The following is a 23,695-nucleotide window of genomic DNA, read 5'->3' as shown; positions in this document are numbered from 1 at the left end:
TGGTTTATTTTCTCTCTCCAGGGACATGCGTGCCGTTTCCTCAAGAACCTGGCGAGAAAAAGACATTGATAGCCATTGAAGTTTATTTATTAATGGTAGACTAAGAAGACACCTAATCAGTCTATACAGCAGGGGAGTAGTAAACATTACGAAGTCTGTGATACTGACATTGACCAGAGGCTTCTATGTTGTCTACCTTTGGTTACCTAAACAATTATCTAATTGATAGCCTACATACGTCACGAAATTTGAAAGCAGCACTCTCAATTCATAACAAACAAAACATTTAGGAGCTGCCCTTGCTGTCATGAGTTCCTAATACAAACTGCATAACGAAGTTACCATCGTAAATTATTGTTAACAGAGCTGTAAAATAATTACTATTTTGTCGTTAGAATGCTAACATGTATAAGTTATGGCTATGCTAATGTTCGTTGTTGTGGCTACTAGCCTGAAGTGTAAGTATTACAGCTAACTTGGCACTCTGAGATTCTTTTGAATGAAGAGTGCATTACAAATAAAATTAATTATTATTATTAACATACCTGTGGCGCGGATTGTTACCGGAAACACTATATGACAAAAAACGTAGCCTACCATTCAGAAGCGTCCAACCCCCGAACAACTGCCTGCTTCTATGTGTAGACAAGACAACAGAGAACAATTGCAAATACTGAATAAATGCATTGTATGGAATCATTAAATGTCAACTGTCTATAATTTCTTCTTTTATACATAGCTCGTCCAATTGCTAGACACTGATGATAACGATGCCTGCTATCATACTTAATATGTTATGTAGCATAGCCCACATTGATCCCAACCCCAATTAACCTGTGTATGTGTGTGAGTTTATGTGTGTGTGGGAGGATCTGACAGAGGGTCAGAGGTTTGAGCTTACCGTGTGAATAGTGCGACACCCACAGTACGCCGAGTTTTTCCGAAATGTTCAGCTGGGGAGATGGGTCGAGAGGACAGCTGCGTTCGCGTTCAAAGGATTTCACGTGTTTTGATGTACCACAACCTGTCGTATTTTGCTCAGAAACCATTTCTGAGGTTTCCTGTGGAGAGCAGCATACCCTTTTTGTTACAGTTGATGGCCGAGTCCTTTCATGTGGTCGCAATAATAAAGGGCAACTGGGAAGAGGGAAAAGTAAAGATTCTAGAGGTAAGCTAAACGGTTAAACCTATGACAAAGCAAAGACAGGTATGAAAAAAATGAGCCAAATAAGTATAACTAAACAAATAAGTCCTAATAAAATAGCCTATGCAGTTATAAGTAGAAGTAAGTAATCAAACAATAGGCTGAGTTCTGGGGTTCTTAAATAACCTGTTTTATTTGATTGTAACGTTTGTTCTTGTTTTGTAGTTGTAGCAGTGCTATATAAATCAATTCATTTCACAAAGGTGGGAGCATGACCTACGTATTTTCTTCAATAATCGCTAGCAGTCTAACATACTAGCTCATGAAGAGTAGAGGCGACATGTTAGCACATGTCGTTAGTTTCGTTTCTTCATCCGGTTTGGGAAGTTTAAACCTTGCATCCAGACCATTCGATACTCACGTGGCATATTCACACCCACACATACACACCCACTGAATAGTATACCTGTTCTTTACAAATCATATGTATTTTTTTAAAAACCTCTTGTTATTAAAACGCAGATTAGAAACATAGATAGGTCAGTAGAGTTACATGAGTTTTTATATTAACATTAGAAACAGATCCATCCCACCCAGACTTGATTACAAGAAGTCAAAAAATGATATTAAAATTACAAATATGTAAATTTTTATTTAAAAAAAGATACGTAATCAAATATATATTTAATATAATATAATAATATATATATATTTTTTTAAAGTGCCACTTACGTTACATGTAGATTTTGTAACAAACAGATGTCGGTCTGATGAATGGCCAGTTTATTCATGACCTGTCTAAGATTATATAACCATCCTCATAATAAATGGCATATCCTTTTTTCCCCTAGTGGTAGAGGGTCTAGAGGGAGTGGTGGCAGTGGCATGTGGTCAGGAGCACTGTTTGGCCCTCTGTGAGTCTGGAGGGGTCTACTCCTGGGGTCGTGGTGATGAAGGACAGCTAGGGATAGATTATCAGCGGTCAAAGATGTCTCAGCCACGGTATGGCAACTTTGTGGACTAATAATTGATTTATGTGGTAATAATTTAGGCCTAGAACAGTAATTCATTCATTCTTTCTTTCTTTATTTCATTTTCAGATGTGTTTCGATACAAGCTCCCTGGCCAGTATTGATCACACAAGTTGCTTGTGGAAATGTTCACTCGTTGGCTCTATCGGCAGGTAAATATTTAAAATCTACGGAAGTTACCAAAAAAGATGATGATCAATATGATGATGATGACATTTAAATTCTTGCAGGAGGGGATGTTTTATCATGGGGTAAGAATAGCCATGGTCAGTTGGGTTTAGGGAAGGCAGTGGATTTCCAGACCGTGCCTAGTCTAGTTCGTGCCCTTTTGGGGGTGCCTGTGACACAAATCTCAGCTGGAGGAGCCCACACCCTGGTCCTCACACTCCATGGACTGGTATATTGCTGTGGGGCCAACAATGCAGGACAGCTGGGCCTCAAAAGGGTGGATGAGAAAGGTACAGTGCACTGTCAATTTCATTTGTTATCTTTTACACGCTCTTTTGTAAAGTATGACATTAAGAGAGTTCAAGGATATACGTGGTATAGAGACACTTGTATACTATTTGACAGTCTACCTCTTTAAGGCTCTCTCTCTCTTTGCCGTCCTGACAGGTCGCTTTGGGATATGCTCAGTGCCTGCCCTCAGAGATCGTGACATAAGGTCTATCTGTTGTGGAGAAGCACACACTGCTGTTCTCACCCGGGTACACACACACACACACATGCACGTGCATGCACGCGCACACATACACACACACACACACACACACACACACACACACACACACACACATAGCGAGAGATAGAGAGACTGTGGATTTATTTATCCCTTATGTGAAATCAGTAACTTTATTATTTTTAACTGTCATTGTGTTTCGGTGCCTAGAATGGACATGTTTACACCTTTGGAGAGGGGGCCCAAGGGCAGCTTGGACACAGCTCCACAGCCAATGAGCTTCAACCCAGGATGGTGGAAGGCCTAGATGGGCCAGCTTCACAGATAGCCTGTGGCAGGTGGTACTTAAGTGTATTTGTAAACAACAGAACTCCTTGTAGTGTAGCTTATATGTAAGCAGAAGCACATTTGTGTTATTGACAAAACATTCTACACAGGCTGCAGGTTATCATTTATTGGCTCCTGTGGATGCCGCAGGGTTTGCCACTGGTTTAGCATTACGGAAAAAAAGTTTTGCTTAAAAACACAACATCCATATTGACATTACAATGCTCCTGAAGTTGCGATGCACAATCATGTTTAATTATCATCCATCCCACTACTAAATTGTCACTTCTCAGATACTAAATGTGGGTAGCCAACTGGCATGTCAGTTTCGGTATTAAGGTAGAGGCAGCTCATCGCTGATGTTACCTTTGCAGCCACCACACCTTGGTGCTGGGATCTTCTAATCGCCTTTGGGCCTTTGGGAGTGGAGTCAAAGGGCAGCTGGGGAATGGCCGCTCAGAGAACAGTACACAGCCCACGATGGTGGAACCGACCTGGGCTGGTGTGGAAGTACAAGCAGTCAGTGGTAATGAAGACCTCTATCACAAGATGGCAGTTATTATTTAGCTGTCTTTACTGTGCCCATCTTTAGGCAATGGATTTGATGAATATGTTTTATTTGAACTAAACTGTCTCATCAACAACTAGATTTCAACATCTCAGTGGGATGGAATTCCAACTTTGTTTTCTTCCGACCTGAGAAGGTAGGGGTCATAAGCAGTGCTGGCAAACAATTCAATTAAGTGTACTATGGTGATAATGGATAATATTATAATGAAACAATAGCATTCCTGTACCATGGGTGTTATTTCTTTCAGGCAACGTCACCATTGCAACCAGTTGGAAAACTGAATGATGCCCAGCTGCAGAGATGGCTAACAATCACCAATGGTGATCAAAACTGTGCCGAGGCTGAAAGGTGCATTAAGTAGTCTTTTTACAGCCTCCTAACTCTCAACACAGCATTGCCTATTAATACATTTAGTATGCAAATACATTGATTAGTTTACTGTGGATTCTTACAGAATTTCCAGGATATTTTCATCAAGTTCAAGTCTTGTGGGAAGTTTCATAAAGGACATGTAAGTTATTATGTCACTTCCAGTACAACAGGATCAGGTGGAACTGATGAATGCACTATATTGTGAGATCAGGAATATAAAGTTTAATCATGTATGTTCATTAATGTGGTCTCAATAATTGCAGTGAGCCTCAAGCTAAGATGACAGCAAATTCTGTTAGAATAGACTTACAAGCTGCAAGTGAGGCATTTGACAAACTGCTGCAAGTTTCTTGGATCCGCAAAGCAGTTAAGTCATAAACCTTTTCAATATTCAATTTTACTATAATCAACTACAATCTATGAATAATGTCTATGAAGATACTAAACATTGTTTTCTTTTACTGATATGTTTTCTTCGGTCCTCACAGATAGACATCAGACCACTGGTGAAAACCCTTTGTTGTTCCTCATCAGCTATGAAGGCAGCGGACATCTTCCTACTACTTCCTGTCTGTCCCCTTCTCCATGAAGACCGGAATGTCATTAATCTGGTTCTGCCACTCGCAGTGGCCATAACTAACCTTGGTGACTCTGTCATGGAAATTCTACGTAAGATCATGTGACCCTTTGATAACCGTGTGGTGTGTTTATGGCACGGTGGTGCAGTAGTTAGCGTTGCTGCTTTTGGTTTACTAGGGTTTGTTTCTCGATCGCTGTAAGTGGACTGTACGTGGCTTTGGATAAAAGCATCTGCTAAATACCTGGCCTTTACCGTTATCTTTTGATAACCTGTCTGGTTGCCATCCATCTGATCTGCATGTGACCTGTATATGAGGAAAACACATGTGACCTTTGTAATAACTGCAATTATGTTGAGATTTCCTGTTCTTGATGTAGTACATACATGCTGTGTGGAAATGATAATGAACCAAATAATGTTTGACCGTTCAGAAATCTGCTGTGATATTTGGATCTCTCCTGCTTTGACTCGTAAAGTCACATCAGACCAACAAAAGCTCATGAAACTTAATTCAGTGACTGAATAGTTAAATTGAATTGAATTCAATTCAATTCAATTTTATTCATATAGCGCCATAACAATACAATTATCTCTAGGCGCTTTACAGAGCCCAGAGCCTGAAACCCCCTTAGTGCAAGCACAATGGCAACACGGGCAAGAAAAAACTCCCTGTTAGTCAGGAAGGAACCTTAAGCAGAACCACGGCACATAGGGGTGAACCCATCTGCTTGAGGTCGGCCGGGTGGAGATAGGAAGGGGGGAGGGTTGTGTGGCAGAAGGGGAAGGGAAACAACAGGTGTTGTACATAGCCTGCATTTGGTAGATGTACATAATATATATACAGACATCCAGTGGTAAATACATGATACAGACAAGACCAGTTTAGTGATATACACTGTGCTGATAGGGTTACTATTACAGGGTAAGGGGAGTAGGAACAGAGAAACATGTCAATGGTGGCAATAATATATATTGTATATAAATGCTAGCATAGGGTATGAGGTAGAGTAAGTGTACGGCAGTGCAGTGGCGGTGGGTGCAATTGGGTCGAGGGTTTCTGCAGGTAGACCGGGTAGAGAGACTACAGCAGCGTCCATGGCGAAGATAGTCTAGATTAGGAGAGAAAGAAAAAGAACAGAGTGAGTGGGTTATAGGTATTAGCAATGTGATAAGAAAGGAGAGGGAGAGGGAGAGGGAGAGGGAGAGAGAGAGAGAGAGAGAGAGAGAGAGAGAGAGAGAGAGAGAGAGAGAGAGAGAGAGAGAGAGAGAGAGAGAGAGAGAGAGAGAGAGAGAGAGAGGCTGCCTGGCTGGGTGTATGGGGATTTTATTTAGTATTTAGTTGGCTGGTGACAGTCGCAATACGCGCCGTGTGCTGTACCCGGGATCTTCCGCACTCCTCACGGTACAACATACGCTGTCTGTAGCCCAGTTATGTTGATTAGGGGGGTATTGCATGTGTTTTAGATGTGTTTAGCTATTCTGGCATTTAGCATTTAGTTTGGTTTAGCATTAGTTATGCTGCCATTTAGCAATTAGTTTGGTTTGGTACATGTGGAGATTTTAGTCGTAAGCTTTGTTAGGGTTGCAGGGTACAACATACGCTGTCTGTAGCCCAGTGATATACATTTTTTTATTTATTTATTTATTTATTTTTCTTATGTGTTCAGTTATGTCTAGTTATGCTTGCTGACTGGCTGGCCCAGCAGGTGATGGGTTTGTTGACGCAATTACTTATGGCTATAGGATGCACTTTTTTCTGTCTTTTTTCTGTCTTACCCGATAGGTGCTGAGTTTTATATCAACTCTTGAGTTTGAATTCTCTTATTGTCTTCCTCTCTTCTCGTCTTATTGTGAAGTCAATAACTGAAACATTAGTACCTGAAAGCCGTTGGACATGGTAAATGTCACAGTGATGTCTGTGACACACAGAGGGCTGGTGGGGATCCATGGGACAAGCGATGATGTCCAAGCACATCCAGGTGTGGAAACACGCCCTGTCCTTCCTCCTGAGAGCCAACCTGATGCAGGACTACATCCCTGAGGTGAAAGCTACTCTCGAGGTCCTCAAGTACCTTCACAGAGTGAGTGTTTCTTTAGCCATCTGATGGCATTTCATGAGTCTAAGAAATGTTAAGGTACTACTGCAGCATTGCAGGAATGGAAAACCTGATGCGGGGGGTGCATCCCCTGCCCCCCTCTAACCACTGCTCCAATACATGAACACAGTGCACAATAAAAGGGTCAACTCATTCATGAATGGTTACTTCATTTGTGCACATAGACTTGGGGTAGATTAAAGATCATTTGTGGGACCTTACGCCACCTGGGCCACTTTTATTAAAGAAGTACACATTTGTATAGCTGTGAGGTCTGCTGTATATTCTGGTTTATTAGTAGCGTTGTCTATCCATCCATATTCTCAAAATAAACCCCCTCTCATTTGGCCAGAATCGAGGCTTGGTAGGTAAAACCCATAAATGAATAAAATCAGGTACTGTAATAAGATGTACTGAGCTTTGAACATACACCTGCTCAGCTCTGTTGTCATGGTGATGTATCAAATTTCTCAAATTTTCTTTGAAGGCAAACAGGAAACCTGAGAAGTCTAAGCAAGTTCCTTTCACTGATTTCTACACAGAGGAGCTCGGCCAAGACCCTATCATGCTTCAGACAGATGTGACATTGTGGAGACAAATTAAATGGTCACAAGTGCAGGTATCAGTGCCAAATATTCTAACAATATTCCCATATCTTGATGAATTTGCATGGATACTAGCTAATGTATTCATTGTCTGTTTCCTGTAGGAAGTAGAACTGACACCTGCGATTTTCTGCCGTTTTCCATTCCTCTTAGATCTTCAGAGCAAGGTGCTAATTTACCTTTATGATGCTCATGTTACACAGGTATACTTCTTTCTCCTCAATTATTATTCTCAATATATTTGTTATGCTATTCTATATTCTTATTACTCATCATAAAACATTTGAGCGCCTTACCTTATAACTTGTCTACGAAAGCTAAATGATGTCACCTACTCAGAATAACAGGTCAGCAGTAACTTGACTTACTAGGAAAATAAGAAATAGGTTGTAAGAATTTATTACAGCATGAACCTAGGGCTGAAAGGTCCCATATGATGGATAAGAATGAATATACAGTCATTCACAACACTTGCATCTCTGCTTTAAAGCCATAATCCTGACATTGTCTGGGTTATTTGTATGTCAGGCATCCCACCAATTGATGCATCAGCAATCTTTCACTGGGAGGGAAGGTCCTGGCTTCATCCCTGAGGAGACCCCTACTCCTGTGTTCATGCTCAAAATCAGACGCACCCATCTCCTGGAGGATACATTTAGGCAACTGGCCGCTAGTGACCATGAAAACTTCCAAAAACAGCTGAAGGTAAGCACATATTGCTCGTGGATCAACTGGTTTATTTTATGTTGTTAGGAATGATAAGGACTGTCATAGCTTTATCTCTGATATTCATTGTCATTTTGCATTTTGTGTTCACTGCATTTGTGGTAGAGGTGTCCAATAATGACGTGTTTTTAGGTCCAGTTTGTTGACGAGTCAAAACTGACACTTGTGCACCAAAAGGATTTTTTCCTTCACACGTTTGATGAGTTTTTTGCACCTGACTCTGGCATGTTCATGTACGATGACACCAAAACTCTTGTCTGGTTCCCATCTAAGGTAAATTATTTTCCTTTTTTAACCACAGAGAGCTGCCTCCCTTGTACTCTGTTGAACTCTTCTTTATCTGTTGACCTTTTCTCTTCCTTAACAGCCAAAACATGAAACCAAAAAGTACTTCCTTTTTGGAATACTTTGTGGTCTAGCCTTGAACAACAACAACATTGTACACTTGCCGTTTCCTCTGGCTATGTTCAAGAAACTTCTGGGTGTCAAAGTGACACTGGAAGACCTGACTGAGTTCAGTCCTGTTCTTGGAGAGTAAGTATGCACACATAACTTAATAAGCATTAACCAGCTGATGGAGTTATTATTTACTACTAATGCAATACTAGTGCAACATACATCTTTGGATTGTATTCATATGTGTTTTGTTTCTAAAGGAGTTTGCGGTACATCTTGTACGACTATACTGATGATGAAATTGAAAATCTAGACATGACCTATTCAGTAAGTATTGTGGAGGTTAAGTACAATCATCATTAACTGCAAGCATACAACCAAATAATTTGCAGCCACGTGAAAGGAATTCATGTACATCATATTGACAGATTACCTGGGATGACATTAAAGTGGAGCTGGATCCAAAAGAAATGGGAAAACTTGTAACAAGCAAAAACAAGTACTTCACCTCATATTTACCTTATTTTTCTCCATTTCTAATGACACTGACTGAGGTTGATCTTCTCATGTTTTTACCTCCACATAATCAGTAACCAGTCTAATCCAGATATGGACATGGAATTTCCTTTTGCAGTGCATCTCATGTCATACTTGCCTATTCTTGCCAACAGGAAAGAGTTTGTGCAGTCCTATGTGAACTATGCCTTAAACAAATCAGTGGAGAGGGTGTTTGAGGAGTTCAAGAGGGGCTTCTTCAAAGTGTGTGCCAGAGATGTGGTGGAAATGTTTTACCCAGAGGAGCTGAGGACGATGATGGTGGGGAGGGAGGACTACGACTGGGACAGACTAAAACAGGTGATTAGTCTACCTATTATGACTATGCAGTCTTACAATAATGATACACTGGACTACTTCATAGTTAGTATTCTTTTCAAACATTACAGTGAATTTGAACCTCTGGGCATATAATGTGTGTTATGGATGTATGGCCCTGATGAAAAGCAGTTTTTTGTATTGAAACAGTGCCTAGTGTATTATCAGCTTTCTATCTATATCACTGTTGCTGCTAGCAACAGTATCTACATTATCTATCTATATTACTGTTGATGCAAAAAATCTAGGCCATTCTGCATATCATTTCATTTTTGTTTTGTTTTGTTATTACACTGCTAAACTGTTAACTGTTAATCTCATGTAGAACACAGTGTATGAGAGAGGATACCATGGAAACCACCCTGTGATTAAAATGTTCTGGGAGGTGTTTGACGAGCTTTCTCATGATCAAAAGAAAGCCTTCCTCTGTAAGTCCAGCACACACATTCCAGTATAGTATTGGTAGACAATCTCAGGACATAACAGGTGCATGGATGTATGATCTGATTCTGTTTGTTTTTCTTCTTCGCCACTGGCTTACTCTCCCTCTGTCTTCTACCCATCCCTGTACTCCTTAAGTGTTCCTGACTGGCTGTGGTCGAGTGCCGATCTTGGGCATGGATCAGATTAGGATGACCATACGCGTCAGGCGCAAGTCATCTCAGAATCATTTCCCAGAATCCCTCACATGTCAGGGCATTCTGGACCTTCCCATGTACCAGTCCAAAGAGAGACTCCAGACTCTGCTCACTGAGGCTCTGAACCACAACAGAGGCTTCTGGAAAGAATGACGAACCCTCACAGTCCTTACATGGTGTCACAGAAAAATCTCTTGCATCACACATGTATCACATTGCATTTGTATCACACATTTTGACATTAATGAAACCTATTCAGTTTATGTAGACTCTGAAAAGAAATATAAGATTCACTTTTAAATCATCGAATAATGTTACTCATGTGCACTAACAGATGCTGTTTCTTTGATGAAGTGTATTATTTACAGATAAGTGACTATTTAGCAATGCATGACTATGATTGACAGCACTGTATGTTGCATTTTTGACTAACTGAGGTATGGCTGCGCAGTACTGGAAGAGCATAAATGACGTACACTTATTTTGTACATGTAATGTAACAGAGAACTTTCATCATCATGAGTGACTATAAAGATCTGATGAACTCTTAAAAGGTGACCTATGTTTACCTATGTTTTCCTTCCACTATGCAATAATGTTTAAGTGCGCTCATGCTCATTTTACCTGTGCAGGCTGATTTCAACAGAAAAAAGACAAATGTATTTATTGATTACACAAGCAGAGTCAAGTCCAGACTTTGGACTGGAACAATCTCAAACAGGTTAAGCAAAAACAGATAAATCCAGTCTTGCATTGCAGGCAGTTCCTTGATAAAAAAAAATAATGTAATGTATTTGAAATTAATCCGTATTCATGTTCAGAATCAGATAAAGCAATGTCAATTACAAAAAAAGGTAATCCTCACGGGCTCAGAATTTCCACTTCTTTCATATCCAGTTGCCTCATGGCCATATTCTATTTCATTACATAACTGCAATGGCACACAGTGGAGCGTATTCGTCTGCCAAGGGCAAATGCCGTCTATTACAACGTTAATGAAAGCGAAACTGAATTCGCCTAGGCGCCCCATATCGCGCAATGTTAGCGAAAACGAAACTAAATTCGTGTAGTTCCATCCGTTCCAAAATGTAACTGGTTCTTCCTTGGTCCATGCTACACCTTTCCGCAAATTTTCTTGAAAATCGGGCAAGTAGGTTTTGCTAACAAACAAACAAACAAAACAAAACAAAAAATACTTTATACATAAAGTACATACTTTACATAAATATATATATATCAGTAATGAACAATTAGTTTCTACAATAGTGAGCCTCTGGAAACCACTGTCAAGTTGGTAATGGGCATGAATTTACAGAGGTTATTAAGCAATCTCTGTATTACCATCATGTTTCTTGAACTTGTTTAAAGGTCAAATATGTCCCTTGTTTGGAACATTTAGTAAAATATCACTGTTTTGCCTGTGCAACTTGAGTATGTTCTTTGGGGGATGTTTTAGTATACTGTGTAGTGTACATTATTTCAGTTTGTTGGCATGTGAATCTGTCTCCAAAATGCACTGTATGAATTTGGATTCTTTGAAAACTCTTATTCTGGGAGGCAGTCCAGGAGCTTTCAAAGGATGACAAAAAGGCCTTGCTCTGTGAGTAGTATAGCTGTCTCGAAACCAGCGAGTTTCATTTCTGTTGTAGCCTAGGCGATGAGTTTCATTTTCGGTCTCGACGTCAGCAACACTACTTATGTGTTGACTTGCCTCCTCATGAACACTCACAGATGGCTCTCAGATTACTCAGAATCTATGTTTTTGATGTCCTTGCCAGTAGTAGGCTAAGTGTCGTTATTACATGTAAAACTAGACCAAACAGTTTAAGATGTATTGTTGGGGGGAAGTTAAACTTCAAGAATTTAATATTCTTAACAAGAAGGATAAGTGCTGTCATACATCCGATGCGGTACAGATGGTTGTCCCCGTAGCAGCAATCAGCGACCTCTCTATCGGAGAACGAGTGACCGCGATCCTGAGGGAAAATGGAAGTGCATCAGTGGCAGTGAGATTAAACAGTCAAAAGGGAGCAACGTGGAAAAAAAGTAAGTGGCGTCAGAGAAGTTATGGTGGTGTAAAGGGTATTACACAGACCAACAAGGTGGTAGCCTACTATTAATCTCAAAGTGGAGGCTTTTTAAGTATTCTCATCAAGTAAAACAGGTTTAGCAGTTTATGGTTAAGTTTAGTGTAGCCTATTTAGGCCTATCAGGCTTGGCCATCTTCATTTGCATGTCGAATCTTTGCTCGCAAAAGTGGCTATCGTATTTCCAAAATGACTAATTGCTGCCTGTCAAAACGCAACAATTGTGCAGTCAACATCGTGCGTAAAATTTAAAAATGACAAATCTGCCCTACAAGCTGAAATTCTGAACGTGACATGCTGATGCCAGCTCTAATATGAGTTTCATCGGATTATGTAAACACGAACAGAAATTAGGCGTGTAACAACTGTCGAGGAATTTGAAGTAAAATATCTGCTTTAATAGCGCCCTCTATCTACCAGTTTCTATACTCATTAATCTAATGGGAATGGACATTCGATGGCCACACAAACAAGTGGTTTTTCAAGGAACTACTCTTTTTTACAGTATACCTCACCCCTGTTTTCGCTTACCGGGCAAGGGCATTTGTACAGCTTTACATTTCTACTGCAGGATCTACAGTTTGATTTGTGGAAGGAATTTGTGACACAAAAGTACACAAATACAACATTGACATTCCATATATTTGGCAATGGCATGTGCATTATGTATATACGAATACACAAAACATTTAAAAGCAGATGTCATTCTTGATCTATTATATAAATAACAGTCAACATTATTTTTAATTTAGAAAATGTACCTTTCACCCACCTTTCACTTTCTATCTCTGCAGTCAGTCTAACAACGAATGGCAAGATTGTAGCAGTTTGTGTTGGAGCAACACATGTTGCATTGCTTACTGAAGAGGGCACACTGCTTCATTGGAATTCCTCCGATGTATCCAGCCTCCCAAAGTAGGTGAAAGTAGTTCCACAGCTACGTTTACTATCATGTACTTTGCCAAGCTCATCACATGTCTTTGGTTTCCATACTCAGGTGTCTGGCAAACCTTCAAACCAGAAAAATTGTACAGATTGCTTGTGGGGACCATCACTCAGTAGCTCTTACCAAAGGTATTAATGTTATATATATAAAAAAATGTAAAGCATATTGTGTCACTCAAAGGGTTCTTTGCAGAGACAACAAACAGCATTGCTTCTGGTTTTGGCTGCAGCGAGGCATAGCAAGGAACCCACAATTACACTAATGGTGGACAACTAAACTAACACAGATGTGAATCAACGCAAGAGACAAGCTAAATTATGGACATTTTACAAACACCTCTACTAGACACAAAAGGGACAACTTACCAGAACGATAACAACTAAATAACCACAACAAACACACACGCCCAATGCATGCTGGGAACACCCCCATCACGCTACACATATAATCAACTTTTATTGGCATACACACATTCTCAGTGGGTGATATTTGTTTTAAATAAAACCATTAGTTTAATAATGCCATACAGTAAACATGGTCGATGAGATATATGTTCCTTTGGAGAGCATTCATTTCCTTTCTTATTACCCATGGAGGATTAAGGAAGATCTGGCAGGAAATGTATTTTGTGTCATTTAACAAAACGGATGTTATTTGATGTTTGCTGAAGCCAACACTGTGAAGATGTGTTCTGCTTTCAGACGGGCAGTTATTCACGTGGGGCCAGAACTCCAACGGTCAGCTGGGTCTGGGGAAGGGGGAGTCCGGCACCCTGTCCCCCCAACCCCTCAAGTCTCTGGTGGGGATCCCCCTGTCTCAGATCAGTGCTGGAGGAGACCACAGCTTTGCCCTGTCCCTCTCAGGGGCCGTGTTTGGCTGGGGCAAAAACGGCGCTGGCCAGCTGGGCCTTGGAGATGATTCAGGTTTGTACAGGGGAAGCAGAGGATTGTTGCCTCACAGTGAAGCAACATAAGTTATACTGTATAATGGTTCATTTAAGCCATCAGTAAATTCTATGTTGACTACTGCCCTCTATAACATCTCCAAATAACTAGGGGTGGGATGGTATTGGATGCTACATCATTGGGATGGTATTGGATGCTACATCATTGGGGTGGAACTGGTACTTGTTGTTTATATGTAGGTCTGATTTTACGTATTGTGACTCTTGTGTGCAGACAGATTCAGTCCTGCCCCTGTAGTCTCCCTTAATCAGAAGAAGACCATTTTCATTTCTTGTGGAGCAGAACATACTGCTGTGTTAACCAAGGTAAAGGGATATTTCATTGTGTCTGTGTGTGCTGGATGTATATGTATATATGTGTGTGTACTCCTGACATACAGAATAGGAAAAACTTTTCATGTGTTTCTTTGTCTAGGATGGTTTAGTGTTTACATGTGGATCAGGACGCTATGGCCAGCTGGGGCACAACTCTCTCCGAGATGAACTACGACCACGACTGGTGGCTGAATTCTGGGGGTCAAAGGTGTCTCAGATAGCCTGTGGGAGGTAACATTCATTTGTGAAATGTATTTAGAACAGAAAAAATGAAAAAGCAAAACTTGGAAATCAATGCTGTATCTCAGTGCACATATGTTTTTGTCTAAGATATCACACATTGGCATTTGTTGAGCCCCAAGGCATAATTTATGCATTTGGATGTGGAGAGCAAGGACAGCTTGGGAGTGGCCAGACGAACAATCAGGCTGTTCCTCTACCTGTTGATCTACCACAAGGTAAAACATCTCTTTCACTTCACACATAGTTAACCCTGTGCTGTGCATCCTTACACAATTTTATTGTTAGTTGTTTCTTAGGTAAACAGGCACATTCTGATCTAGCTGTTCTCTTCTGTTGTGTATTGGAGCATATAGCTCAACGGTTTGGCAGTGGTGTAAATATTATTGATATACTTTTGATGGAACATTAATACTTCAAGGCAATAAGCACTTTTTATGGTAGACCTTTGTAACACTAGACATGGCTGTTACTTTGGTATTGCACTTGAATCAAGGTGGTCAAAGTCCTCTATATAAACTTGCTAAATAAATAGATTTGTTTTTTGAGTGGCAGCAATTTTTTTAAACCCTGACAGAGCAAAACAATGACAACACCATGAAGAGAATTTTTGCAGGGGCTAACCAGTCGTTTGCTGTTAGTAGGCCTGGAGAGGTATGTTGTTTGAAAAATCCTTCAATTGAAAACTTGCATTATTGCACTTTTATTCTGTACTCCAAGACTTGATACATTACATTATTCTACAGAATTGGGTTGCCGGTCATCCTAATTTTGATCCAATGAAGAAGGCATGGGAGTTAGATTTAGAGATAGCAGACAGATGGATCTCTAGCAACCCAAAACATTGGACAAAGACAAAGAGGTAACCAATTATGGCTCAGTTACTATGTTACCATTTGGTTTTAACTGTATGTACTCTAGGGTAAAAAAAACTTAAAAAAATACTATAACCCACAAAATAAAATACACATTCACTCCATACTTCTAGGAACATCACAAAGATTTTCTCATCTGTCTCATGTATCAATGGGAGTTTTCTTGAAAAAAGGTAGAGGTCATTTGCTCATCATATTTCATAGATCTATACACAGTATTTCTCTTACATACACCCTTTTAAGACCTTCCGTACTTGTGTGCAGCTCTGACAAACATTACTCGACTTCAGAACATCAGTGCGGTTTGGATTTGTCCATGACTCGCCAGTTTTTTGAGAAGCTGTCACAGAAAGAGAAGGTTCTGAAAGAGGTAACATTCATATTCATTCTCTTTGCTCAATTTACGACAATTTGAGATTTGTAATGTAATGGCAAATCTTGTTTTACGTTCATATTGATTTCTGCTAAATATTGTCTTACCAATAAGAATGTATTGCTATGGGATGATTCAATCTTTATATTTTATACTATTGTGTATGTGTGTGAGATAGAGAGAGAACAGTGAGTCTCAACCTAGTTTTCACACCTGCAGCCCCTTAAGCAATGTGAAGACTGTGGCTACTCCACTCTGCCTGTCTGTGTTTGTTTCAGGTTGAGAGGGTGGTGCAGCGGCATCTGCTCCCCTCCCTGAGCCACTGCCCTGCTGGAGTGGAGGCCCTCAGGGTTTACCTCATCCTGCCTGAGCTGCTGAGGGTGCTGCTCAAACAGCAGCTGGGGACAGACCTCGCTGTCTCATTGGCTGAGGCCATTCTCAGGCTGCATCCTGATTTGTTGAAGGTTCTTGGTGAGCAGCCACTGATATTATTTACCTTAACCCTTAACTCTAGCTATGTGGTAATTTCGTTGGTTGAGAAGTAACATTACTTGAATTAATATGCAACATGACTTTGCACTACAGTGGTTTGACTTTTAATGTACCTCTATGTATACAGAACTTTAGCGCACAAATGTATACAGAACCTTAGCATTATGTACTGTACTGCAAAAAGACAAAAACCTGCATGTGACACATTTTCATCAATTTAATCCATTAAGTAGGTTAGTAGTGGCAGGAAGGGCAATGCAAAACATGTCACAATAGTTCCCTATTAGTAAATTCATGTATATGGATGTATTCATATAGGAATTGTTATGCATATGATATGGTTTATTTATATGATATGGTAGTATTTATTGCAAAATCTATCCTCTTTGCTCAGCAAAGTAGTATACATTTGTGATATGGTATACAGTATATATATATATACACACACACACACACACACACACACACACACACACACACACACACACACACACACACACACACACAAGATGTAATAATAGTATTAAATATCTTCACTTTACAGAGAGCTACTGGTCCAGAATTGGGTATTCTTTCTTCAGAACTGTGGTCAAGAACTTCCACTCTGTATCCATAAAGTTCTTTGAGCGGATCAGAGATGAGAAGAGAGACTACTCACAGCCATTGAAGAAAACTGTGGAGTTGCTACAGAAGCTTTATGAAGTAAGCCCCTCTCCAGACTGCATTAATGACATGTGATGTGCTTTTAAAAAGTTACCCCTCCATCCTGTCAAACACATGAAATGACTCCCTGTTTTTTTTTTTCCTTTGGCAGGTTAACAGCCAAAGACACAGTGGACTGAGTGACAGTCATTTTCATGTGACGGAGATTAACGACTTCTTCACATTTGTAAGTATTATTAATAGCCCCCCACACAGTAGTCAGCATACAAGCTGTGTTTAAACATGAGAATACTTACAGTGCCCTCCAGAAATATTGTCACCCTAAATAAAGATGATTGAAAAGGCTTATAAAAAAAATCACTGTATCAGTTATTAATCTCAATGATATATTGAAAACAGAAAACAAATCTTACCTTTATTTGAGGTAAATTTAGTCTGAGAATAAGGCAACCATTAGTGAAAAATAATCACAAATGTCCCTATGGCACCCCAAGAATTTGACTGAAGGAAATGTAAATTAAGTATGATCCTACTCATATTTAACTAATTTAAAGTTGGCCTAAGTGTTTAGGAAATGTTAAGCAGTCATCAATGATTTAATGTTTCACTGTTGTATAGAAATGAGGTGACACAGGGCCCAAATCCATCCATCAACATGGGAAAGATTCAATAATATTCCATTGCAATAAGGCAAAAGTGTGTTGGATAGAGTCAGGGAATGGATAGAAAAAAAGCTGGTTGGCTTAAAATGCCCATATCAACAGCCAGGGCAATCATTAAGAAGTTTAAGAAATGTAAAACTATCATGAACCAGCCTTGAAGAGGGCACAAGGCCAGTTTGTCAGCAGCCACAGTGAGGAGGACGGTCAGAGAAGTGAAAAACTCCAAAGACCAGTTTCAGAATTACAGAGTTTGGTAGCGTCTTGGGGTCACCATGTCTACAAATCCATCATAACACGTCACCCGGGCCATGCCAATAAACTGTTTGGAAGGTATGCCAGAAAGAAGACTTTCTATTTCTTCTTCACAAGCAAAAGCGCTCAGAGTTTGCCACACACCAATAAAGATAGCTACAGAGAAAAGCACTTAAAACCAAGCGTTATGGTGGAGGATGGGGGGCACGGTGGCACAAGCCGATAAGTTCCCCCATTTACACTTCATTGCCCACGGGGACACAGGTTCAAGTCTAGCCTGATGTCATTTCCCAGTCCTCTCGCCACCTCTTCTACGCTCGCTTCCTGTCATACACTTCACTGTCCTGTCCAAATAAAGGCATAAAAAGCCCCAAAAAATAAATCTAAAAAAAAGAAAAATATAGGGTGGAGGATATGTGATATTGTGGAACTGTTTCTCCTCCAGTACCTGGTGATTTTAATCAAGAAGCTGCCAAGAAGCTAAAACTTGGTCATAGTTGGATCTTTCATCAGGACAACGATCCAAAGCACACATCAAACACCACACAAATGAACACAAAATCAAGCTTTTGCCGTGACCTGTCCCCTGTCCCCTGACCTAAATCCAAGTGAAAACCTGTGGGTTGAGCTCATGAAGAGCCAGGACTCTGCAGCTCTGTTGGCAAAAGGGAGTTGCAGAAAATACTAAATGCGGGAGTGCCAATAATTGCGACACACATGTTGAATGAATTATGTGATTATGTGAATTTTGTGATCAGCTGTGACTTCTTCTTGAGGTTTTCTTATAATTTTCATTAGCCTTTTTTACTCATACTTAACAAGGTATCTAAAAATTCTGGAGGGCACTGTAGATGGAAACTAACTACACTTAATACTGTATTTTTGTGTTTTTAAAAGGTATCACAAGGGTTTTACAATGTGTTTTTTTACGGCTGGGAACCTGCAGAGCTCAGGCAATTTATAAACCTTTACATGGTACATAAATATATATTATGGCTTTTTCTAAAGGTTACCTTAACTTGCTTACCAATTTATTAATACAGTGTTTTGTGATTTTTACATGTTTAGAAAATAGTCATGTCTGTAACAACATTCCCTTGCATCTTTGACATGGATGCAAAGAAGGATGTGTTTATGGTGGACATCAGAATCAGATGTGTGAGTCCAGACTTTTAATTTGATAATTTCTAACATGTGATACATATGATGGCCCCGAGAAACATGTTTGTTGTGCTGATAAGAATGCTCATTCAATTTAATGTGGTCAATAATATTCCATTTTGTATTAGTCTTCTATCATGCTGCAGACAAATGGCAACGCGCTGCATGTAAGGAGACAGACTTTACTGAAGGACGCATTTGAGTATCTGCGAAGGAACATCCATGACTTTAGCAGGCCATTGAAGGTCTGTCTGTTTAGCACGATCAATTTGATGTAGCAATATTCATTCACAGGGGAAATTACTTATTTAATGAGTTTTATCGTGTCTATCAGGTGATATTCATGGAAGAAAACGGCATTGATGATGGTGGTGTATCCCAGGAATTCTTTAGCCTCTTCGGTGAAGCTCTGATCTCAGAGGATTCCAAGCTGCTAGAGATCTTTGAGGAATCTGAACTTGTGTGGTTCATGTCAGATGTGAGATTTTGAAACTTCAAGAATGTACAGTTTAAAATAAAATATGAAGTTAACACAGATAGAACGTAGATAGATTGATAAATGGAAAGGTATATAACACAGACTATACATACAAGCATATACACAAACATGTTAACATGCTACACGTTGTTCATATTTTACAGGAATGCAAAGCTGTTGACGTTTACAGGGATATAGGCACCATCTTCGGAATGGCATTTTACAATCACCGTCTAGTGAACATTCCCTTTCCTTCAGCGCTGTTCAAAAAGCTTCTGGGGGAGAAGCCAACACTAAGAGACTTGGAGGAACTGTCACCATGTCAGGCCAGGTATGTTTTCAACTTCAGTATTATAATTACCAATTATAATACTAAATATAGCTGCAAGCAGCGATGCGGATTCCTCCAAAGATTGCGAAACCAGGGGAAAATCTATATTCTTCACAATTTTGGAAAGAAGAGTAAAAGAAGGAAAGAAGAGTGAAGAAGGGAAAGAAAGAAGTGTCTTGCTAAAGGCAGTTTGACAGGGAATTGAACTTACAACCTTCTGATTAGGAAACGACTTCTCTACCCCTGCACCACTGACAGCCAGGTTAATATCTCAAAGATTATCTTAGATATTACTACACTTCTTGCTTTTCTGCTGAATTTGAGTGGCTGTACCGGACAAACGGTTGTGAGGATCAAAATTCTATTCTTTGTTTTTTGTGAGGCTTGGTCTGAAGATCATCTCTGGTGATTTTGAAGAAGATTTGACCAAAATTGTAGGAGGAGTAGGCTTTTCAAAGGTTTTTTGATAAAACCGGGAATAACAGAAATCTATATAACGAAAATTGGCGCCATTGAACGTCGAATTCGTCTTGATCCAAGGAATCCCAATGGTACCTCATTTTTGAAAATCGGTCAAACGGTTCAAAAGTTACAGTGTTAAACAAAAAGTCCAACTTTGACCCGTTGGTGGCGCTTAGTGGTGGTCTAGTGGGAGACATGAAACTTGGTTGTGAGGGAAGAAGGGACTGTCCTTAATGAGTGTGCCAAATTTCAGAAAAAAGTTACCATATGGGATTGAGAAAAGTTGTAGGAAGAGTAGGCTTTCAAAGCAGTTTGATAAACCGTAAATAACGGAAAATATATATAACCGAAAATTGGCGCCATTGAACGTCGAATTCGTCTTGATCCAAGGAATCCAATGGCACCTCATTTTTGAAAATCGGTCAAACGGTTCAAAAGTTGTGTGCGTTAACAAAAGTTCAACTTTGACCCGTTGGTGGCGCTAGTGTGGTCTAGTGGGAGACATGAAACTTGGTGTGAGTAAAAGAAAGGGGACTGTCCTTTAATGAGTGCTGCCAAATTTCAGAAAAAGTTACCATACGGTTCTAGGGGCTGCCATTGACTTCCCATTGCACCAACATAATAATAATAATAATACCTACAATAACAATAGGTTTCCTCCTGACGGAGGAATCCTAATTACTATAAGTACTAATAATGCCTTCCCGTGAGGTAAACGCTGACAGTGAGGTTAATGTTGTATATGTCTCTTGTTATCTTGTTGTTGATCACATCAGGTCTTTAGAAGCATTACTGGATTATGAGAATGAAATCCTAGAACAGTTGGAGCAAGATTTCACTGTAAGTATTTAAATGTAAGAACATGATTGCATTTGGCATATGTAGAAAATGAACAGTTGTTTTTCTGTCAGTCACACTGACATTGATTGATTTACTTCTTAATTGATTTTAGGTGAAAGGACATGATCTCATTCCAAACGGGGGAGAGGTTTTAGTGACCAAAGGCAACAGGTTAGATGCCCTTTTTGTATGCCTTAATTTTATAATGGTTGTTTGAAGAAAAAAAAAGAAGTGATCAACAACAGTGAACAACTGTGAAGCAATGAAACGGTGAATCGGCCTATAGTAAAGAGCTAACAAACTGTTTACTGTTTATCATCAGGCAACGATTTGTTGATCTGTACGTGGACTTTGTGTTTAACAAATCCGTGGCACGACAGTTTGAGGCCTTTGCAGAAGGGTTTGTTCGAGCATGCCCTGCCCAGACATGGAAGATGTTCTATCCTGATGAGTTAAGGATACTCAGCTTAGGAGAGGCAGAGTATGAGTGGGAGGATCTCAGGAAGGTAAATGACTTCACCTCACCTTGTAACACCAGGAAGTTAAATGATATGTGTAGTAATGATTAGTGTGTACTGATTTGCTCACTTGCAGATTGCTGAGTACGAGGGATGTGAGAGTGCAGATTTGTTGATTCAGAATTTCTGGAGAGTTCTGTTTGAGCTGTCGAAAGAGGACAAGTTGAAATTTTTGAGTAAGTTCAAATCATTTACCTTAAAAGTACAAGACATCATCTGAAATATATTTGAGAACAACTTTTCAGACATATTTGAGAAAAACCCTTTCATTTGTTAAGAACTTTTCCAATATTCTTTCATGTCAGCCTTCATCTACGGAACAAACCGGCTTCCTATTGGAGGGCTGGCCAAGCGCCACCTGATAATTGTGAAGGTGAACATGGACAGCGCTGACGAATACTTCCCCAGGGCCAACACCTGTTATGGCACTTTACAGCTTCCCAATTACAGTAGCATTGACATATTACGCGACAAGCTTACTCATGCTATTAACTACTGTGATGTGTTTGGAATTGCTTAGCTCTAAAAGTTCCTGTCTGTTAGTTATGCACAGTTTTACTGTTTTAGACTGATAGCTAAATTATTTTAAATGTCAACGCCAAGCATTTGTAAATACTGATTAAATAAATTTGTGTAGGCTAAGAGTTGGCCTGTTGTTTGGTATCCTTCAAAGTCTACGTGTAAGTCTAAATTGTAGGCTGGTCAGAAACAACATGAATTAAATGATCTAACTTTAGTTTAATCCACATAGCGATAAAGCATTTTGACATTGAATGTTCTAAAAACATATGTACTCCTACCACATCACCCTATTGCACCATTGTTGTTTTAGTGTGGTATATCAAACTGCACAAATTTCGCAATTGTTCAGAGAGATATCTCATCGTAAAACAAAAACCATAGCCTACCTCCTTTCTAACGGCACTTATGTCACTGCACAATGAAGTAAAAAAATAAATAATAAATAGAACAACTTTGAGAAGGCTTGATCTATCCATACTTCAGCAATTTGCGGTAATTACAATATTTGCGAGACGTGCAACTCACATCTCCATGTAGTTATCCAAGTTGTGATATGAACAAAAACAAAGAAATAAACATATAAACATTTCAATATGTTTGTCCATCATCTGTGAGACTACCCCTTCATGCGTTTGCCACAAACGAGGTTACATGACCGGCCAAATCTCACATTTCACCTTGTCAACATTTCACATGTTTCACATATGTGACCCTTAATTTCACAGATTTGATTTGTAACAAATAAAGATTACTATGTAACATTTTGAATCAGATGCTTAATTTATAATAATAAATAACATCCAGACACCAGAATGGTCTATACATTAAAATAGTTTCTACATATTTTTACAAGCAAACATTGCCTAATACAGCTGTATTATTCAGGAAGTTATAATAGTTTAGCAAACATTTAGCCAAATTGATCTGATATACATGAATTGAGAACTGAATAAGCTAAAATGCTCTTTTTACATCGACTAAAACTACTTGAATATGAGAGGTACATAGATTGTAAAATTTTATTGTTTCAAGGTGCAGTACAAGATTCTAAAATAAAAAGTTCAGTCCAACCTTTCAAGCACGTGGCCTATTCAACTCTAGAGGCCGAATTGACATATCAATATAGGGGTCAAATTTCTTTATTAGAAGGTTTAGAACAGGATTCTGAAATAAACAAATTGTTAATTATCATCAACATGGCATATAGAGCCTTTCAAGCGTGTGACCTTTTGACCTCTACAGGTGTAATTGACATATGCTGATACTGCAAGAAAAATGTAAATTGTATCCCCGCAATATAGGGGGTCAAATGTATTTATTATAAGGTGTAAAACATGATTGTGCACAAAATTCCATATGCTTAAAAGGTTGCGTACAGCACGTGGACGACAATTCCCCAGTATTTAGTTCAGAATCATGTTCTACTCCATCAAATAAAGAAATTTGACCCATATATTGAGGGGGTACAATTTTTAG

At 39.4% G+C, this 23,695-nt stretch overlaps 2 protein-coding genes across 3 annotated transcripts; both read left to right on the top strand.

Moving 5' to 3' along the window:
- The first annotated feature begins 819 nt into the window (after positions 1 to 819).
- Positions 820 to 10,591, top strand: LOC116218313 (probable E3 ubiquitin-protein ligase HERC6). 2 transcript variants are annotated; one of them, XM_031559312.2, is made up of 23 exons: positions 820 to 1,168; positions 1,996 to 2,146; positions 2,245 to 2,327; positions 2,406 to 2,633; positions 2,791 to 2,882; positions 3,065 to 3,192; positions 3,556 to 3,707; positions 3,830 to 3,885; positions 4,000 to 4,100; positions 4,207 to 4,263; positions 4,388 to 4,490; positions 4,613 to 4,793; positions 6,634 to 6,785; positions 7,288 to 7,419; positions 7,510 to 7,572; positions 7,934 to 8,110; positions 8,264 to 8,404; positions 8,499 to 8,665; positions 8,788 to 8,854; positions 8,956 to 9,026; positions 9,199 to 9,382; positions 9,726 to 9,828; positions 9,980 to 10,591. In XM_031559312.2, the coding sequence occupies exons 1-23, from the start codon at positions 946 to 948 to the stop codon at positions 10,189 to 10,191; spliced, it is 3,024 nt and encodes a 1,007-aa protein (XP_031415172.1). In that variant the 5' UTR covers positions 820 to 945; the 3' UTR covers positions 10,192 to 10,591. The 2 variants fall into 2 exon arrangements, with proteins under 2 accessions (XP_031415172.1, XP_031415171.1); XM_031559311.2 differs by having other exon boundaries at positions 7,510 to 7,608.
- A 1,136-nt stretch (positions 10,592 to 11,727) lies between these two features.
- On the top strand, positions 11,728 to 22,808 carry LOC105892575 (probable E3 ubiquitin-protein ligase HERC3). The gene is made up of 24 exons (XM_042702979.1): positions 11,728 to 12,084; positions 12,920 to 13,040; positions 13,123 to 13,199; positions 13,773 to 13,994; positions 14,250 to 14,341; positions 14,451 to 14,581; positions 14,681 to 14,808; positions 15,168 to 15,244; positions 15,337 to 15,452; positions 15,579 to 15,638; positions 15,730 to 15,835; positions 16,117 to 16,309; positions 16,875 to 17,032; positions 17,145 to 17,267; positions 18,805 to 18,882; positions 18,976 to 19,065; positions 19,197 to 19,313; positions 19,403 to 19,546; positions 19,711 to 19,877; positions 21,116 to 21,179; positions 21,292 to 21,350; positions 21,502 to 21,685; positions 21,774 to 21,873; positions 22,003 to 22,808. The coding sequence occupies exons 1-24, from the start codon at positions 11,868 to 11,870 to the stop codon at positions 22,215 to 22,217; spliced, it is 3,039 nt and encodes a 1,012-aa protein (XP_042558913.1). The 5' UTR covers positions 11,728 to 11,867; the 3' UTR covers positions 22,218 to 22,808.
- Positions 22,809 to 23,695: the final 887 nt, after the last annotated feature.

Source organism: Clupea harengus, chromosome 22, assembly GCF_900700415.2.
Source record: "Clupea harengus chromosome 22, Ch_v2.0.2, whole genome shotgun sequence".
NCBI classification, from domain to species: domain Eukaryota; kingdom Metazoa; phylum Chordata; class Actinopteri; order Clupeiformes; family Clupeidae; genus Clupea; species Clupea harengus.
This window is presented reverse-complemented; position numbering and strand designations above follow the sequence as displayed.

Coding starts and splice junctions, on each gene's coding strand:
- LOC116218313 (XM_031559311.2), top strand. CDS start 946: ATGTTCAGCTGGGGAGATGGGTCGAGAGGACAGCTGCGTTCGCGTTCA. Junction 4,264..4,387: donor GGAAGTTTCATAAAGGACAT/GTAAGTTATTAT, acceptor CAATAATTGCAG/TGAGCCTCAAGCTAAGATGA. Junction 7,420..7,509: donor TTAAATGGTCACAAGTGCAG/GTATCAGTGCCA, acceptor TGTTTCCTGTAG/GAAGTAGAACTGACACCTGC.
- LOC105892575 (XM_042702979.1), top strand. CDS start 11,868: ATGTATTGTTGGGGGGAAGTTAAACTTCAAGAATTTAATATTCTTAAC. Junction 13,995..14,249: donor GGGCCTTGGAGATGATTCAG/GTTTGTACAGGG, acceptor TCTTGTGTGCAG/ACAGATTCAGTCCTGCCCCT. Junction 14,342..14,450: donor ATACTGCTGTGTTAACCAAG/GTAAAGGGATAT, acceptor TTCTTTGTCTAG/GATGGTTTAGTGTTTACATG.